The 19,542-nt window shown below is 44.8% G+C and overlaps 1 protein-coding gene across 6 annotated transcripts in view; it reads left to right on the plus strand.

The window, feature by feature from the left end:
- Positions 1–19,542, plus strand: part of ZFYVE19 (zinc finger FYVE-type containing 19) — a 38,528-nt gene that overhangs the window by 4,196 nt on the left and 14,790 nt on the right. For 2 of the 6 annotated variants that reach the window (XM_084845546.1, XM_084845552.1), the window contains 8 exons: positions 1,937–1,990; positions 3,642–3,802; positions 4,520–4,566; positions 6,342–6,487; positions 8,417–8,531; positions 14,635–14,841; positions 16,669–16,748; positions 17,908–18,015. In XM_084845546.1, the coding sequence (XP_084701672.1) occupies positions 1,964–1,990; positions 3,642–3,802; positions 4,520–4,566; positions 6,342–6,487; positions 8,417–8,531; positions 14,635–14,841; positions 16,669–16,748; positions 17,908–18,015 (891 nt within the window). In that variant the 5' untranslated portion in view covers positions 1,937–1,963. Of the gene's footprint in view, positions 1–1,936; positions 1,991–3,641; positions 3,803–4,519; positions 4,567–6,341; positions 6,488–8,416; positions 8,532–14,634; positions 14,842–16,668; positions 17,001–17,165; positions 17,370–17,907; positions 18,016–19,542 lie in introns of those variants that run through there. The other 4 variants (XM_084845543.1, XM_084845535.1, XR_014789377.1 and 1 more) reach the window with 3 other exon arrangements.

The following is a 19,542-nucleotide window of genomic DNA, read 5'->3' on the forward strand; positions in this document are numbered from 1 at the left end:
TATGGAAAGGAGGAGGCGGGGAAATCCATTTCCATCAGCGCAGTTAATTCAGCATAAATCTGGATCCAACCCTTCATTTATTTGCATGTCAGTTTCTCAAAAGTCTTGCCACATTTTGAATAGACAGAATTTATGTTTATATGCCTGCCCGGACCTTAAGATCATCAGCAGCAGCCCTTCTCCGTGAGCCCCTGCCAAAGGAAGTGAGGCGGGTGGCTACTAGGAGGAGGGCTTTTTCTGCTGTGGCACCCCGGCTCTGGAATGAGCTCCCTAGTGAGGTTCGCCTGGCGCCTACATTGTACTCCTTTCGGCGCCAGGTGAAGACCTTTTTATTTTCCCAGGCATTTTAGCTTTCTAAATTTTTATGTTTGCTGTTTTAAATCTGTATTTTAAACTCCTGTACTGCTGCTAGGTTTTATTATGGTTGTATTGTTATATTGTGGTTTTAATGTTCTATATATTTTAAATTGTTTTATTGTGTGTCGTTTGGTTTTAGTTTTTGTGAACCGCCCAGAGAGCTTCGGCTATTGGGCGGTATAGAAATGAAATAAATAAATAAATAAATAAATAAATAAATAAGTGCCACTCAGCCAAAATCTATCCTCTAGTCCAGGGGTGGGCAGCTTGTTGCCCTCTAGATGGTTTGGCCTACAACTCTCATCAGGCCTAGCCAGCATAGCCAGGGGTGAGGGATCATGTGTGTTGTAGGCCAAAATATCTGGAGGGACACAAGTTGCTGCCAACATTCAGTAGCTCTTCAGTTGGCAATATGACATTTCTGTTAGTTCTCAGAATCAGTGTGATCCAATAGATGTAACACTGGGCTCAATTCTGTGGGACCAGAGTTCATGTCTCATCTCTTCTTAGGGTGGTTTGTGTGGCTTGGACACATTGGCCTCAGTTCCCTCCTTGGTAACATGAAAATAGCAGTCAAATTCCCAGGGCTGTTGTTAGGATGAACCTATAAAATAGATGCTTTGCGGACTAAGGGCACAATCCTATGCCTATTTAAGCAAAACCAAAAAAGTCCTACAACTCCCAGCATTCCCCAGCCAGCCATACTGGTTGGCGAATACTGGAAGCTGTAGGACGTTTTTTTGTCTAAACATGCGTAGGATTGCACCTCAAAAGTCTAATATAAATGTGGTAGTGGTAGTAATCCCAAGAAGTGGGGTAGGTCCAGTTCTCCAGGCTTGTTCCCATACCTTGCTTGTCCATTACTATCACCAGCATGCAGAGGCCTGCAGAGGGCTGGAGAATGGGGAAGAAACCCTCTTGCTACTTTCCCCTCTCCCAAGTTGTCATCTAGGCAACCACCATCACAGCTTCCCCACTTGGCCCCTTTCTCTGTCTGACTAACGGTGCAATCCTATGCATATCTAAATCCCATTGAGTTCAGTGGGACTTACTCTGAAGTAAGTGTGTATAGGATTGGACCCTGAGGCTCTTGAAATATGGTGCTTCTGCTTTCCTCATATAAATTGCAATCCAGTACTAAGCCTTAGTTTTCATAAATGGAAGATGATGAAGTAAGCCACTTTCTGGGCAGTACCATTTCAGATTGCACATGGAGGTGCTTCTCCATATACATATCCCTGCACACAGAAAACGAGCATATCAGGGTGAAAGTTAGGCTAGAACTCTTCTCCTTGACAACTAATTTTCTAAGTTCAGGGGCTGGGTGGGTTGTTTTTTTACATGTGGGAGCACTTAGCCACAGTCCTTCAACTGCAGGCTAAAGTGGCACAAACAAGGAATAGATTTACCACCTCATCTGCTGTTTTTGAGAAAAGAGGCTGGAATATAATAGTGGCGGACTTAGGACTGCTTGTAGGGGTGAAAGCAAGATGGGACCCTGGCCTGAGGCCATGCGCTGGCATCATAAATAAGGGATTCATGTTCTGCCTTGGTGACATTTCTCTTTTTGGCTTTTCAGTGGGTCATCTCAGTCAAATACAGCTAAATGGTCACCACCAGAGAACTACAAAAAGTGAGTCCTAATAACCACCTCATTGGCCTCATTCCATATCCTTGGTATATGTGGCAAAAAAAAAGTGTGTGTGTGTGTGTTCTCATTCTACGGTTTCTAGTCTCTGTCCTGAATTGGTTAAAGGTAAAGGTGCCCCCAACCAGTCGTGTCCGACTCTAGGGTGTGGTGCTCATCTCCATTTCTAAGCTGAAGAGCCAGCTGTCCGAAGACGCTTCCGTGGTCATGTGGCCGGCATGACTGAACACCAAGGTGCATGGAATGTGTTACCTTTCCTGCCAAAGTGGTACCTATTTATCTACTTGCAATTTCTTGCTTTCGAACTGCTAGGTTGGCAGGAGCTGGGACTGAAGATGGGAGCTCACTCCGTCACACGGCACTCGGATCTCGAACTGCTGTCCTGCCGACCTTCCGGTCTGCAGTTCAGCATCTTAACCACTAAGCCACCGCGGCCCTATTAGCCATCCATAAAGTTCTCTTGTTTGTGGCAGGATTCAAACCACTAATGTAGAGGGTGAAAAGTTGAAATTGCTTTCTCAGCCTAATCTAGACTAGCTTTGTTGCTAAAGAAGCATTTTTACGCACGCACGCACACACACCAAACTTGCTCAGTAGCAGAAAGTAGGTTTCTATATAATATCACTGTATAATCCTCACCTAAATTACTTGTCTCTTTGGAGTGATTCACACATGCATGTATGTTGCTCAGCACTTCATGACTCCAGCTGTATGTGTGAGTGGATTTTGCAAGCATGACTGTGTTTTATGTGATAGGAAAATTCTATTTGTGGTGTTTGATTTGTAATGGCTCATGCGTACAAGTCCTCAGTTGATGCTACAGTGATCAAATGCGGGGGGAAGCGGGGTTCAGGAACCAGAAAAAAAAAAAGGAACAGCTGTACCAATTGAAATCCCAGTGCATTTTGACATGGGTCTTTTTCAAGGGAATTACAAACTCTTAGAGAATTTTCTGGAGGATTCTGAAAAATCTCTAAGGGTGCAATCCTATGGCTGCTAGTCGGCGGCTATATGGTCATAGGATTGGTCAGTTTCTGGGAACTGACCTAGGATCCCGCACTCCGAGGTCGGTTCGCAGAGAACCAACCTGCACCACCTCCCACACCGCCTTGTAGGCAGCATGGATCCGCTCCACGCTCGGAAGAGCAGCACGGAACAGGGGAAACGGGGCATTCCTGGGGGCAGGCTGGGGCGGGGAGGTCAGAAGTGCTGGTACGACACTTCCTATGTGTCGTCCGGCCTCCCCACCCCACGCTCCGAGGTCCCACAGCTAGACAGCCAAAAGCAGCTGTCTAGCAGTGAAAGCAGGGCAGCAGGAGCATGGTGGAGATGTGCTCCTCACCACTCCTCCCGCCCTGCAGTGAATAGGTGATTGCCCCTGGGTTCGGAGGCAACCATCGATCTCCATAGGATTGCTCTCTAAAAGTTTGTAATTCCCTTGATAAAGTTCTGTGTTGAAATGCATTGGGAATTCAATTGGTGAAGCTGTTCCTTTTTTTATTTTGGTTTCCAGCCTTACAGTTATTTTTTCTGATCCCTATTGGTACTGGTGTTTGGGAACCAGCCCTTAGAGAGGCTCACAGAATATGGTTTTAGAATTATGCTTTTAACTCATGGTGGGTCCTCCTTTTTGCAGGCGTGTAGCAGCCCTCGAGGCCAAACAGAACCAGCCACACGGACTTCAGAAGGGCTTGATGAAATCCCAAAGCCAGACAGACTCCAGATATCAAGGGCTATCAAAAGAGGATCGAGTTATAGCAGAGAGACTGGAGAGGCTCAAGAAGGACACAAGGCCCAGTGAGTGTTGCATTCCTTTGGATCCCCCTGCCCCCTTACCCTCCTACTGGAGGCCTGCTTCAGACACAATATTAAACAGAGTTCAAAAAACAGATTCCCTAAGCTTGTTCCCATACATGCAACTGGAGGGGAGGAGTTGTCCTTTGCTTTCGAGACCTATGCATGCAGTTTAGAACAGCATGGAAAAGCAGAATATGGCAAGACTGTGAACTGTATACCTTAATTACTTTGTTTTTACAATAGGTCTACACCTACACACACAAAATTAATTTCTGGGACCCCTAAGTATGGTTTTGAAAGGGCATCATATATTGTGCATAGTGTTTGCTTAAGTAACGGTGTTCATTTGACTTTTGATAGAGGAAGCTGTGCTATTGTTATAAAATATAACCCTATGGTATCAGTCTACATGGTGTTTGAGTTTCATAAACAAAATATCTGCCAGGTCTCTGCTCCCAACAAGTTAACAAGCTAAAATATTAGATTAGTTTTGCAGTACTATTTTTTTTTTTTTTATGACACAGTCCTACGTAATACATTTAAGTTGTGGTCTTATAACGTACTTACCTGGAAATAATCCCCATTGAACTCTGTGGGATTTACTTCTGAATAGACATGCATAGGATTGCACTGTAAATAGATATCTTTAGGCATTTTGTTGTTCTGGGTTCATTACATTTGTGTGTACCTAGGCTTTCTCCACTTCCTTTTCTGTAGGTCTCTTTGCTGCTGCTGGAGACTCCTTTGGATCCCTTCTTTTAAAGGTGTGAAAGAAAGGTGCCAGAGAAAAATCCACTCTCTATTTTATCTGTCCTAATTCAGGATAGAGTATACCAGCTAGCACCAGTAGGATCCTTAGGCAGGGTTATGTTTAGCAGAAGTGCTCATGGGATTGCTATGCAAGGAAAGAATCTGATATTTGGCAAACAGTAATAATATGTAATACATAGCAGGGGTCCCCAACCGGTCCATGGCCTGTAAACAACCGGGCCGCGGGGTGTGCGAAACCCCCTCACCTTGGGTCTGTGGGGGGGAGGGGAGGTGATCCATCCCTCCCCCGCCCCCCGGAATCCTTGCTGGCCCCAGCCGGCTATGCTCCACGGCGAGTCTGCGGAGCTGTTAGCCGGCTCCAGCCGCTGGCGGACTTCCGGCCGCTGGGACGCAAATGGCGTCCACATGGCGGATGCCATTTCCATCCCTGTTTTCCAAGTTATAGGCCACATAAATCTTTACGTAGCCAATTACTGCAAATAATAGGGATGCAAAAGGCGTCCGCCATTTGTGTCCCAGCAGCTGGAAGTCTGCCAGCAAAACTCCTACCCCCCACCCCACCCCGGTCTGTGGAAAAATGGTCTTCCACGAGACTGGCGCCTAGTGCCAAAAAGGTTGGGGACCGCTGATATATAGTATATGAAGTATGTTTGCAGTTGGCAGGAAAGAACTTCTCTACTCATCTTTAAAGGTAGTGTCTAGCTTTGAGCTTTCAGAGGCAACATTACGTCATGTGTGGGCAGGGTCTGATGAAGCCGCAGAAACGAGATGGGCAGGATTTCCAGCAGTCAGCAGGTGGAGCTTCAGCACTCTGAATAACTCCTCTTTTTGTCCTGTCTCTATGGACAGCAGACAATGAATCAGTTGTTGTCTGTTTCTATGCTTTATTCAGATAGAAGCATTTGGAGGCATTAAGTAATACATGCAGGCCTGCGAAAGGAAGGAAGACAAGTTTATGCCAGTATCCTCTGGCTCTAGTTGGCATGATCACCAGAGGAAAAAATAAGTAACTCCCTCTCTGTTTGCATCAAGTGGTGTAGTGCAGTGGTGGACAGAAGAATTGGCAAGGATTTCTGGTAGCAGCAATGTGACTTTTCTCTCCCCACCCCCCAGCCTCGCCCTATTTTATACTACTGAAATGAGGAAAGTTTGGGGTAAACAGGAGTGGATGTTTTGTGTAGAAGGACTGTTCCATTCAGATCTGATACTCAGAACATATTCCTGGATTCAGAATTCTTTAATTCTAATTGAATGTCTTTTGCACCAGGCTCTGGTTGATGGATCTTGGGGTCCTAGTAAAAAAACAAAATATATCTTGCAGTCCCAAAGTCTGCCCCCCCCCCATGGTATAATAGAGGGGGAATGTGGGGAAGTGCAGCTCCAGGACTTTTTCAGAGCAGGAGCAGTGACACCATCTGCCAGAGCGCAAGGGATAACTGATGGAGCCTCCTTGGTCTGGCAAGTGAATGAGGTGATAACAAGGCTTTCAAGTTTTAGTATTGTTTGTGTTCGATTAGCACAGAGGAAGTCAGAGAATGAGGAAAATCTCCAAGCAGAGGCTGGATTGTTCTAAGCACAGAGTGGCAGTCATGTGGATCCTGATAAATTAGTTATTGTGTTATGTGCTGCTGCTCTGTGTGTGTACACTGTCATGATGAGCTTCTGCACGTCAACATTTACTACTACACCACTGGCCTGAATCTAAAGAAATAAAGTGACAAAAGTCTTTTGATCCCCATTATAAACAAATGTGTTCTTAATTGGACAGAGTCCATTCCGTCCCAGGCTGAGATAGAGTCTAGACTGGCATCACTGAAAGATGACCCTGCAAGACCCATTCCGTCAGCCCGGGAGATGGAAGATCATCTGGCTGCCTTGCAGGGCAGAACACCTCCCTCCACAGCTCCCAGGCCGGTAAGATTACCTTCCCCTTCATTGTCTTCTTCTTTTGTATATCTTTTCTGGATGCTGACACAAGAGATGTTAGAAGAATGATCTTTTTCTTCCTTGAATCTACACTTTCCTTCAGGAGAAAAACATCCATGGTCTTTTGAGCATCTCCTTGTCTCTCAGAATAGAAATAAGGATATAGATTGCTTAAGTTGGTGATGATTGTGAGGGCCTCTTCCCTGAGCACTGTTAGAAGTTATTTTGAGAATATCAAATGGATGTGACAAAAGCTTATGTAACCAAAGAACCTTTCTCCTGCGTGTGTGCGCGTTGTTATTGTTGTATAAAGCTGGGGTGAGGAACCTGTGGCCCTTGAGATGTTATTAAACTCCAACTCCCTCAGCCCCTGCCATTGTGGCCAGTTGTCAGGGATGATGGTTGCTGTAGCCTCACAATATCTGGAGGTCCACTGGTTCCCCACCCCTGAGTGAAAGACTTTGCACAGGCTGATACATTCCCCCACCCATTCGTGAAACTAAATATGGAAACTTGTCAGAAGTTCCCTTGATTTTGTATCTCAGGGTTGTATCCAGTTGTGACCCTCTGCTCTTGGAAGGCTCTTTACTCCAGGAGAGGTGAATGGAAGGGGAAGTGATATTTGCTAATTTCTCCTGCAACCCCCCAGGCCACCTCTGTGAGGACCTGAGGCCTTTTTATCCACCTCACAATCCTACTTCTAGTCACCAGGCCAGGTGCTTGGTCAGTGTCTCTCCTCACACTGCCACCTTTAGGCTCTCACCCACAATCCTCTGTGTATTGTGATGCTACACCACTCTCTCAATTGCTGCCACCAATAACCTTTTTAGAGCTGCTTTCTTTCTTTTTGGTAGCACAGACCAAGCAGCCAGCACATGAGGGTTATTCCATGAAACCCTTTCTAATAACAAAACAAAACAAAGGAAACTGTCTTTTCAAATTGAAAACAAAAAAGGTTTATTTGGTACAACAGGATTGGAAATAGGAACTGTGTTGGGATGAGGAAAGGATATCAGGGATGATGATTAAAATAAGGCAACCCTATAAACTGTACAATATAACTCTTGCTTTTAGCTCTATGTTCAAAACCTCTCACACCTTCTCTCACACTATCTGACACACTCTCTAACTCACAGACTATCTAACTAGATGTTCTCTTATCTCCCAATCTCATCTCAGATTTATCTAGCTGTACCTAGTCTACCTTACCCCCAGACTGCTCTGACTCTCTAGAAGCAATCACCCTGCCTTTTTCTGCACAAACTCTCATCCAGTCACATTGCATTCCATTCTCACTCAGCCACTCCCCCTTTCTTCCACTTACCACACTGTCATTCTTGCCCACACTCTGCCAAACCCCGCCTCACACTCCTCCTGTCAGTCATTCCAGATACATGCCAGCCACCATACGTATATACAAACGTATATACAAACCTTTACTGTTTACATATATTGCGCATGTGGAATCGCCACAACCTCCTGTGCTGTTCTAAAGGGTCTCCTTATTCTCTGGAGCAGATTTGGGGTGGGGAGGATCCAGGAGGCTGCAGAGGGAATGGGGACTCAGCAAAAATCTCCTTCCCTCCAGTTAAAGAGGGGCTCCTTCATGATTGGTTGCCAACCTCAGACTGCAGGGTTACTAACAGAGTTAGGGTTTGTAGAGACCTGTTCCTGTCTAGCTTTTGGTCCTGCCTTAGCCAGTCTACCTCTGCTGATGTTCAGGTCCTCAATAACTCTGCAAATAAGCATGGAGAGACCTTGGGCTGGCACAAAGCAATAGCAATCCGCCCCGCCCCCCTTTGAGACATTTGAAAGCTGTCAGGATTGGGTTTGTTCCACGTCTCAGTTTTGAACCTGAGTTCCTTCATATAACTTGGGCATCTTGGTCTGTCTCTGCGTGTCTCCTGCTCTTCTTAGGTACACCAGCTCCCTAATACCAGGACACAAGCCGAGCAGTCCGATGACCTGCTGAACCAGATGGCTGAGGAAGCTGCCATTGATGAGAGCAGTGGCTCAGGAATTATGCCTCAAGGTTCCTGCTCTGTTTTAATTCTGGCTCAGTTTTTCAAAGTCCTTTTAACGTAGAGCTAGAAGCAGGGATGCCCCAAAAACTCACATCTCAAAGTGCACCACTGTTATGGATCAACATATCTGAATATACCCATTACTGTACAATCACTTACCCAATCACCAGGTGTAGGTCAGGGTTAAGTAATAACTATTAAAAATGAAAATGGGCTCCTTGCTCTTTGGTAGTCCTAATATTGGAGCACAGTGCACCATAACTCTTGATCAAGACACTATCTTGACATTTTGTTGATGCTTCCTTTCTGTAATAACTACAACAAAGCACCTTCCATAAAACCTTTAAATGTTAACAGAGAGGTCTTTCTTTTTATCATTCCTGCCAGAAAACGGAGTCCTCTCCCCACCTGCCTCCCGCAAGATTTAGCTTGCTTCCAGACAAGGCTTTTATTGTGCTACCAACCTTCCTCATCCATAGGGTTTTGGGGGGACAGGGGACGGAAGGACACACAGACAACTTCAAACCGTCTTATGTTTTTCCACCACTTCTTCCAGCTTTTTTCTTATCACAGAAAATCTGTTCAGGAGAAAAAGATGGAGCACTAGAAGCCCTCTGCCTGAAAAAAAAACCTGGGCTCAAAACCAAAAGAGTTTCCCACCTTCTAGCTGAGCAGAGGAAGCTGCTCCAGCTGGTCTAGGGACTATAGAAGCAAGCAAGCTCCCAGAGAGAGAGCGATCAGAGCGAGCGAGCAGGGAGAGCAAACAGGAGGTGGCCAGGGGAGGTCAAGGGGCAGGCCCCTAACATTTTTTTAAACATTTTTTAAAATTTATTTTTCTTGTAATACACACTTCCATACCAGTGAGACTCTGTTTCTAACCTCTGGTGAGTAGAGGACCAAGCATGGGCTACTCTAGAACAATCAGAAAGCTAGACTCAAAAAGGGAAAAGAGGCTAGGGAAGGACAAGACTCTCCAGTGGTGGTGACCTACAAGGTGTGTGCAATGTTTGTTTTCTTACCTGAGAACAACATGGCCTACACGTGCAACAAGTGCAAGTTGATCACACTGCTGGAAGAAAAAGTAAGAGGACTGGAGTGGTGATTGTCGACCCTCCAAGGAATAAGAGAACACGAAGAGTTCTTGGACAGAACAGTGGAACTACAGCAGCACAGTGAAGAACAGAAGCTTGAAGAGCAACAGCAAGCTGAGGCAGAAGAGAAAAATGCTGAGGTGAGGAAAAATGCAGTGAGGAAATGCATCCTTGGAAAAGGGTGACGGTTAGGAGCAGAAGAACTAGATGCCACTCTGCACCAGTGGAAGCAGTGAAGCTATGGAACCATTTCCAGGTACTTGAGGATGAGACTGAAGGACATCCTGCAGAGGAAGAATTACAGGAGAACCTGCATGAGAGTGAGCAAGAGGCTGAAGGTCAGTCAAGCAGAGGAAATGAAACCAAGGCCTACAACAACAAGAAGAGAAGTGTAGTGGTAGTGGGAGACTCTTTGCTGCATGAGATCGAAACCCAAGTATGTCACAAAGACCTGTGGACTCACCAGGTAGGATGGGTTAGAGACATGACTGAAGGGATGCCTGAACTCATAAAGCCCACTGACAGGTATCCCTTTCTTCTCATCCAGGTGGGAACAAATGATACCGCCAAGCGGAGCTATGAAAAAATCACATCAGACTTTGAAGCTTTGGGAAGGAAACTCAAGAACTTTGGGCCCAGATAGTTTTCTCATCCATCCTTCCTATAGTTAGAAGAAGGATAGGAAGGGAAAGACAAATACTCCAGGTGAATGACTGGCTATGAAGGTGGTGCCGATGAGAGAGATTTGGATTCTGGGACCACGGACTGTACTTCCTGGAAGATGGACTGTTGGCAAGGATGCGTTGCACCTCACAAAGGCTGGGAAGAATGTGTTTGGCCAAAGCATGAACAACTTCATCAGGAGGGCTTTAAACTGAATCCTACGGGGAAGGGAGACATAAAGTTGGGGGTAACAATGGATGAAGGCTCATGCACTGCAATGAAGAGAATAGCTCTAATAGCGCCCAATAGTAGTCTTCACAAACATGTAGGAAGAAAGCCAGACTATGAAGCACATGGTCTTTGATGTCTATATAATGCCCAGAGTATGGGAAACAAACAGAACAAACTTGAACTCTTAATACAAGAGGAAAATTATGACTTGATAGGTGTAACTGAGACTTGGTGGGATGATTCTCATGACTGGAATACAGCAATTGAAGGATATAATTTGTTCAAAAAGAACAGGAGGAACAGAAAGGGAGGTGGGGTTGCGCTATATGTGAAAAATACATATTTCTGCACAGAAATACAGGAGGATGAGCTTGATAGCCCCATCGAGAGCATCTGGATCAAAATAAATGGAGCAAAGAATAAAAGGAACCTGGTGGTCGGAGTCTGCTACCAGCCACCCAATCAAGGAGAAGACGAGGATGAAACTTTTGAAAAGCAAATAGCCAATGTTTCAAGGAAGCATGATGTAGTAGTAATGGGAGACTTCAATTTCCCCAATATTTGTTGGGAGACAAATTCTGCAAAACATGGCCCCTCCAAGAAATTCCTGACTTCTGTGGCAGATAACTTCCTCCTACAGAAAGTAGAGGAAGGAACTAGAGGATCGGCTATCCTTGACTTGATCCTAACCAACAGAGATGACTTAGTGGATAAAGTAGCAGTTACAGGAACTCTGGGGGAAAGCGACCATGTTATACTTGAGTTCTTGGTTCTAAGGGAAGCAAAAGCCGAGTGTAGCCAAATGCATTCCCTGGATTTTAGGAAAGCTGATTTTAATAAACTCAGAACAATGATCAGTAAGATCCCATGGCAAGCAACTCTAACAAGAAAAGGAGTCCAAGATGGGTGGGAGCTTTTAAAAAAGGAAATTCTCAAGGCACAATTACAAACAATTCCAACAAGAAAAAAAAGGAGGAAGACAACAGAAGAAGCCAACGTGGCTTCACAAAAAGTTTAGAGATGTCCTGAAAACAAAAAAGCACATATATAGGAAGTGGAAGGAAGGCCAAGCTACAAAGGAAGAGTACAGGCAGGTAGCACAGAATTGCAGGGATGGCGTCAGGAAGGCTAAAGCTGAGAACGAGCTGAGGTTAGCGAGGGATGCTAAAAGCAACAACAAGGCTTTCTTCAGCTACTTCAGCTACGTGCATAGTAAAACACAGAGAAAAGAAATGGTGGTTCAACTATTAAATGAGGATGGCAAAATGATAGCAGATGACAAAGAAAAGGCAGAAGTGTTTAATTCCTACCTTGGCTCAGTCTTCTCCCAAAAGAGGGTCTATGACTCGAAGCCAATATATATTTGTCAAGAATAAATCCTGCCAGATGAATCTGATCTCATTTTTTGATCAGGTCACCTCCCTTGTGGACTGTGGGAACGCTGTGGACATAATATACCTCGACTTCAGCAAAGCTTTCGACAAAGTGCCCCATGATATCCTGATGAGCAAACTAGCTCAAAGTGGGCTAGATGAACCAACGATCCGGTGGATCCACAGTTGGCTACAGAATCGGACTCAAAGAGTGCTTATCAATGGGATCTTCTCAAACTGGGGAGAGGTGATGAGCGGGGTACCTCAGGGCTCAGTCCTGGGCCGGGTGCTCTTCAACATTTTTATTAATGACTTGGAGGAGGAGGTGCACGGAATGCTGATCAAATTTGCAGATGACACAAAATTGGGCGGGATAGCTAATACCTTGGAAGACAGAATCAAAATTCAACGTGATCTTGATAGACTGGAGCACTGGGCAGAAAACAACAGAATGAAATTTCATAAGGATAAATGCCAAGTTCTGCACCTAGGAAAAAGAAACCAAATGCACAGTTACAAGATGGGGGAAACTTAGCTCAACAACACTACAAGCGAGAAGGATCTTGGAATTGTTGTTGATCACAAGCTGAATATGAGCCAACAATGTGATGTGACTGCAAAAAAAGGCAAATGCTCTTTTGGGCTGCATTAATAGAAGCATAGCTTCCAAATCCCGGGAAGTACTAGTTCCCCTCTACTCAGCACTGGTTAGGCCTCATCTGGAGTACTGTGTCCAGTTCTGGGCACCACACTTTTAAAAGGATGCAGACAAGCTAGAGAGGGTTCAGAGGAGGGCAACAAAGATGATCAGGGGACTGGAAACAAAGCCCTATGAAGAGAGACTGAAAGAACTGGGCATGTTCAGCCTTGAGAAGAGAAGACTGAGGGGAGATATGATAGCGCTCTTCAAGTCCTTGAAAGGTTGTCACAGAGAGGAAGGCCAGGATCTCTTCTCCATCATCCCAGAGTGCAGGACACGGAATAATGGGCTCAAGTTCCAGGAAGCCAGGTTCCGGCTGAACATCAGGAGAAACTTCCTGACTGTTAGAGCAATACGACAAAGGAACCAATTACCTAGGGTGGTGGTGGGCTCTCCCACACTGGAGGCATTCAAGATGAGGCTGACAGCCATCTGTCAGGGATGCTTTGACTTGGATTCCTTCACTGAGCAGGGGGTTGATCTTGTAGGCCCCTTCCAACCCTACTATTCTATGATTCTATGAGAGCCTCTGAAGAACCTCAGGATTTTTATTCTCATTCTTCATCTGGGAGTCCTAGAGTGGAGATGAACAAACATAATGTTTAAAGGGAAATAACAGTTGGTTCTTTGGTTCTGAGCCCAGCTTTCACTGGTGGGGGAAATTTTATTCAAGCTCTGTGTGCTTGACCTCACAGTTTGCATGGTGGGCGTACATTATAGTGACTCAAAGACCGGATGTTGTTAGCCTCCCCCACCCTCCCCCTATGCTTCAGGAGGGCTGTTCACCTTTTAAAAAAATAATGGAAGTGCTGCATTATATTCATGCATTCATTCTTCATCCCCCCTACTTTGTTTAAAAAAGAAAACATTTCTTTTGCAGTAGCAATTTGTTCTGGGGATTGGATGGGAGGAAGCATTGCTTTGGTGACCACAGGCACTAGCCAATCAGCACCACAGCTGGTTCCTGTTGCAAACTTGCAGAACTGTTCTGCTGCTTCTACAACTAGGCCAAAAATGTCCTGGGCAAAAAACGTTTGCTTTGAAAGTTTACTATAAATACCACATACTTGTATCGTAAAATCGTATCTCTCATTATGCTGTACTTTTAACTGTCTTCTACTTTAGCTGTGTTTTAGGAAGGTCAACCCAGAAACCCCTTTCATGGGCTGCCAGACATTCCTTGTGATCACTCTATGGGCATTTCTACATGTTTTTTTTATTTTATAAAAATATATTTTTTAATCATTTTATCATGCATTTTATCATGCACTTGTGATTGGTAACTCATGGATGTTTGTGGGTCTTTTACATGATGTCGTCAACCTCCAGGGCCTGTCTCATGCTTTATAAACTTTATCCCGTTTTTTTTTAAGATTGGGGAAAGTGGGGCATTTTTTCTTGAAGTGCCGCAACAGCTGCGTATACTTCCACAATTCTGTTATACTACAGTGCCATCTAGTGGCTGTATAATGCAACATATAGAACTTGCAGAGAGAGGAAATTCCCCCCCCCCTGCAAAGCACGTGTAAGTATGTGTAAAGGAGCCAATCCTAATCCCACAAAGAATCCAGAGGCAGAAGCCCGGGTAAAGGTGCAGGATAAAACCCTGGTGTAAGCCCTACATCTTATCACATGATGGCTAGGAACTGAATGTATGTGTAGTGTAGTGGTGAGAGTGACAGACTGGGAGCCGGGAGAGCCGGGTTCTAGTCCCCACTCTGCCATGGAAGCTCACTGGGTGACTTTGGGCCAGTCACAGACTCTCAGCCCAACCTACCTCACAGGGTTGTTGTTGTGAGGATAAAACAGAGAGGAGGAGGATAATATAAGCTGCCTTGGGTTCCTTGCAAGAGGAAAAAGGCAGGATATAAATGCATTAAATAAATAAATAAATGGACTGACTCCACTGAAATGCATTGTGACTGTGACTTATAGAGGATATAAATGTTCTGTCTGTGGTGTTCATTTCACACAAGCAGGCCACCACTTGGCGTTGCAGTGATCAAGTGATGGTCATGTATGTTTGAATTCGATCTAAGTCTCTGTTTTCCAGAAGTTAGGACACAGACTTTGAACGACTTAAATCGAACTGACAGTATTGCTGGCATTATGGATCTGGATCCCAAACAGTTGGAGGAGGAGAAAAATAGACTTCTGACAGAGGCTGCTGCTGAGCTGAGGGAGGAAAACACCAGGCAGGAGAAGATTCTAGAAGTAGCCAAGCGATTAGCAGCACTAAGAGGCCAAGATCCTGAGACAGGTGTGTAACAAAGAGCATTCCTGTAAACTGAGGAATGCCCACTTCATTTCCTTCAAAGAAGTAAATCTTTGACTAGTGGGAATGTGTTCAAAATACAATTCTCAAGAGAATTACTGCTTCTTGTGCCGGGATTGTGGTCTTTTGAGGAGCAGATAATTAATATGGATGGATAGCTCAGAACTGAATGGTAATAGGAACTCTTAGTTTCTTGGTAAGCAGAACTCTTAGTTTCTCTCACTAGTAAAACTGTGAAAACAAAGCCCTCTTTGCCTAAACAAACCTAGAGCAAATTCAGTACATACGTGTGTCTCCTCCACACTTGACATCAACCTATGGCACTGTTGGGCAGCTTCTGTGGCCTACCACTGACACCTGCTGTGGTCCCATTTATTATTATTATTATTATTATTATTATCATCATCATTATCATCATTCCTGGCAATCTGATCAGTGCCAGGTGGCTGGGTCTGGAAGCTGCCATTTTAATTTCCCATAATGCTCCTGATGTAGCATCACTCTGGAGCATTGTGGGAAATTAAAATGACAGTCTCCCAGCTGGTTGGTCTCACCACCAGGTAAGTTTACCAGAGCTCATTCACGTATGAGGGGGACATAGGCAGCTACCTTATATTGAGTCAGCTCTTTGGCCCATCTAGCCTAGTATTATTGGCTCTGACTGGTAGCGGCTCTCCAGGGTTTCAGGCAGAATTCTTCCCTAGCCCTACCTGGAGATGCCAGGGATTGAATGTAGGACCTTCTGCATGCAAAGTATGTACTGTCTGCCCCCATCTCCTGGGGGCCACTGACATAGGATGGGACTCACCATGAGGCATTTTGCTCAAATTTGGAGGCATTCCCTGGCCTTCTCTTACATAGCAATCCTATTTCTTCACCCCTACCTATGTTTTCTTTAAAATATTCATGCTGTTCCTTCAAGTGATCCCAGGGCTTAGGAAATATTGCACTAGCCCCATTCTCCCCCTCTGCCATCCCCAATTATGTTTTCATGCTGACCATGAAAGTTTCCAACCAAACCAGACTCAAAACCCCCCATCTTGCATGTTCTTCTTTTTCTTTTTTTAACAGAAGCTTAATATGCAGACATCAGTGTATGAAGCTTTTTCACAACACAGAAATAAAACAATATCACCAGGCTAATGTCTGCAGATCAAGCTGCTGTTAATGGCACATGTACAGTGACCTGTCAACTAGTGACCTCAGCTGGTGTAAGCCTTGCCTATACAGACAGTGGGAGAGCAATGATTCCTGATTACCTTAGAAACCGTACAGGGCTTTAAGACACCGGCACCAAGATAACACACTCCTCCTGGGGCTCTACCGTAAAGAGGGAAAAAGAGCTAGAAAGCCTGGGCTGAACAAGAAGGATGGTTGGAGAACAGGTTGGCTGCTGGAGAAACAGGATGGCTTTGATGGAAGGACCAAAGTGAACAAAGAGTAAGAGGGGAGGACTGCCAGAATCCTTGAGGCCAAAGAGTAGTACTTATCTGAGAGTGGGATGGAAGTGACCAGGAAATGACTTCTGTTCTTCTGGGTGTACCAGTTTTAGGCATATAAAGTGTATAAACACTTGGTATCAGGCTGTCTCTTCTTCTCTCTTCATCTTCGTAGAGATTAGACAGTAGATAAAGATTATGAGTCAAAAGAAAATACAGCTCACCACATAGAGGGAGAATTTGTGCAAGGGAATGCAACTATATGAGTTATGCAGTGCAATCCTATGTATGTTTGCAGAAACATAAGATGATAAGAGGCTGTCCTGGTGAATGTTGTCATCACATCATCCGCTTTCCCTTCTTTCTCTTACAGTTAGTTTGGATGACTACAAATTCCCCAATAGTGATGAAGAAATCGAGGAGGAGGAAGCCATTCAGAGAGTTTTGAAACAGGTCTGCAGTAGTCACAGTCACTTTTGCATTGTTAATCCTGTTGCTTTTCTCTTGCTACCCAGGCAAGAGTTTTGCTACATCCAGCTTTTTATCTTTGTGGTAATCCCACCCTCGGAGCCTGTTCTCAAAAGGGTTCTCCTGAGTAGCCTATAAGCCTTGGAGTGTATGTTGTAGAACGGTCACCTGATTAAACAAAACATGCAGTGCAATTCTCTGCATGTCTGCTTAAAGGAGCAAATTCCATGGAGTTCAGTGGAGTGTATATAGGACTGCAGCCTTAGTCAATAAATCAGCCTTCCCCAACCTGGTGCCCTCCAGATGTGTTGGACTACAACTCCCACAATCTCCAGGCAGTGTGTTGGCCGTGCTGGCTGGGTATGGTGGAAGTTGTAGTTCAACAAATCTAGAGGGCACCAGGTTGGGGAAGGCTGCAATAAGCCCTATGAATTGTGCAGCACAATCCTATGTATATTTACACAGCATTAAGTCCCACTGTGTTCAATGGGCTCTGCCTGCAGGCTTACAATCTTAAGGAAACTAGAGGAGGGGTATGGGAAGGAATCGGTAAGATTGACAAATATTTGGGATTCAGTGGAAATGGCAACAGAATAAAAGAATGGCAGAAAAAGAAAAAAGAAACAAGAAATTGTAAATACCAAGGTAGAAAAGAGTTGAATGTTTTAAAAAAAGGTTTTTAGAGGAGCGAAGAAATTTAAAGGAAGGGACATCCCTGTTATTTGTTTTATTACGTATTTATCTAGCCAAAGGAATTTAGAGCAGTATTCCTGGTCCCCCACTTCTTATCTTCACAACAACCTGTGAGGTAGGTTAGAGATGATGACCATCTGAAGGTCACCTACTAAAGCTTGTGACTGAGTGGGAATCTGAACCCACATTTTCTGTGTGTATGTACATGATTCGTAGTAATATTTGGAGATGGAGGGAGGGAGAGAGAGAGAGAGAGAGAGAGAGGTGGAAACGTATTACTAAAGGAAATATCCTTTCCTGACTAATATTTAAGCCATGTGTGTGTATGTGTTTGTTTACTAAAGTAAAGATTAGGAGAATAGAAGAAAGCAGCCTGTGAAAGGGGTTTTTGTGTGAAGAAAAGTCTTTGTTTCGCATGTTGCTTTTTTTTTCTTTCTTTTTTTACCTTCAGCTTACTGAGGAAGCTGCTCTGGATGAAGCAAGCGGCTTTAACATTTCCCCAGATCAACCCATCCAGCCAGTAACTGCACGACAAAAACCAGCCAAGAAAACCAAGCAGGTGAACAGCCATTTGCACCCTAGATTTGTGGCGTTCGGTGACACATGAGCTCAGTACAACCAAGTGTCACCTGGATATTCCTTTAGGTCAGGGGTACAGAACCATAAATGGGGGGAGGCAGAGAACAACCTGCCCCGCAAGCCCTCTGTGGGCTGTATGACATCATGTGCGCATGGCCACAACCACTTGACAGCATTTGCTCCCTGGCTGAAGTGCTGAGTGGATCTTCCACCCAATGCTTGGGCCTGGGGCCAGTTTTTGCTTCCATGGACTTTGCCAGTTAGGGAAGCCCTATGCGCAATGAAGCCAAGCCAGCCAAGTCCAATGAAGGAGTGAAGGGGACTCGACTGGCTCTGCCCCACCTTTGCCGTGCGTGGGCTTTCCCAGTCAGGAGGAATGAAGGGGAGTTGACTGGCTCTGCCCCACCTTCACCTGCCCTACCTCCTTCCTACAGGGGGAAAGAGGTGGGGTGAGCAAAGGCAAGCCGACTGAGTCCCCTTTGCTCCTCCTGACTGGGAAGGCCCACACACAGCAATGGCACATGGAGGAACCCTCACTGTTGCCTCCAATCTATGATAACATCTATAACAATAGGAATTCCTCTCCTTGCCTCCTCCACAACCTCCAGTAGGAGTGGGGCTTATGGAGGGGCAGGAATTGGAGTGCCAAAGCGGCAAGGCCCACAGAGGTGGCACAAGCCTCCATGTGCTGGATGTGGAGCCTCCACTGGCCAAATTAGGTCAGCAGGCCGGAGGTTCTACACCCCTGCTTTAGATGCTATCCCATAGTGCAAACATTTCAAAACAAAAAACATCTCTAGGTCTAATTGTTAAGCTGAGAGGCAAAAGTCAAATGACTTCTCAAAGGCCAACTTAACTCTAAGCCATAATCTATATCCCCATTCTGAATTATGTTGGCTAACTCAAAGCCCTCTAGCTCTATGCAAAATTGGTGGTCATCCTCTAAAATAATGGGTATAGGGTTGATGTCTCTATAAGCAAGGGAAGACAAATGAGAATAGATGTTTGAACTTGTGTGTGCATTTAAAAAATAAGTAACAATCAAATATGACTGGTGTTGATGAGGGAAATGATGAGCAGTTCTTCCACATACTTCCTGTATGACTTTAGGCAACTTCATGTAATTTTATGTAAGCCCACATTATTTCAGTTGTACCTCTTCCTGTACTGTTAGAAGTGTGTCTTCCTTTATTGTTGGGGCTGTATGTCATTGTCTGCAATTAGTCAGGTTTGTATTCTGGTAGCTGCAGCAGATTCCTAAGCAGCTCCATTTTTGTGTTTTGCGAAAAAAAAAGCAAGTTTCTAGCTCTCATTGCTGTAAGATATTAATGTTTACTTTGGATGTTGACATTTTATGTGTCCAAAGCACTTCACATAGATTCTCAGTAATCCTTACAACAGGCCTGTAGGGCAGACTAGAATCATTCTCGGCCTATTAAAGCTGAGGTGGGCAGGCTAACCTATGATGAGAGAGTGGGTTAAAGCCACCTAGCCAGGGAATTCCTGG

Source organism: Heloderma suspectum, chromosome 1 (assembly GCF_057233095.1).
Source record: "Heloderma suspectum isolate Gila_16-S chromosome 1, 16-S_ref, whole genome shotgun sequence".
Lineage (NCBI taxonomy): Eukaryota > Metazoa > Chordata > Lepidosauria > Squamata > Helodermatidae > Heloderma > Heloderma suspectum.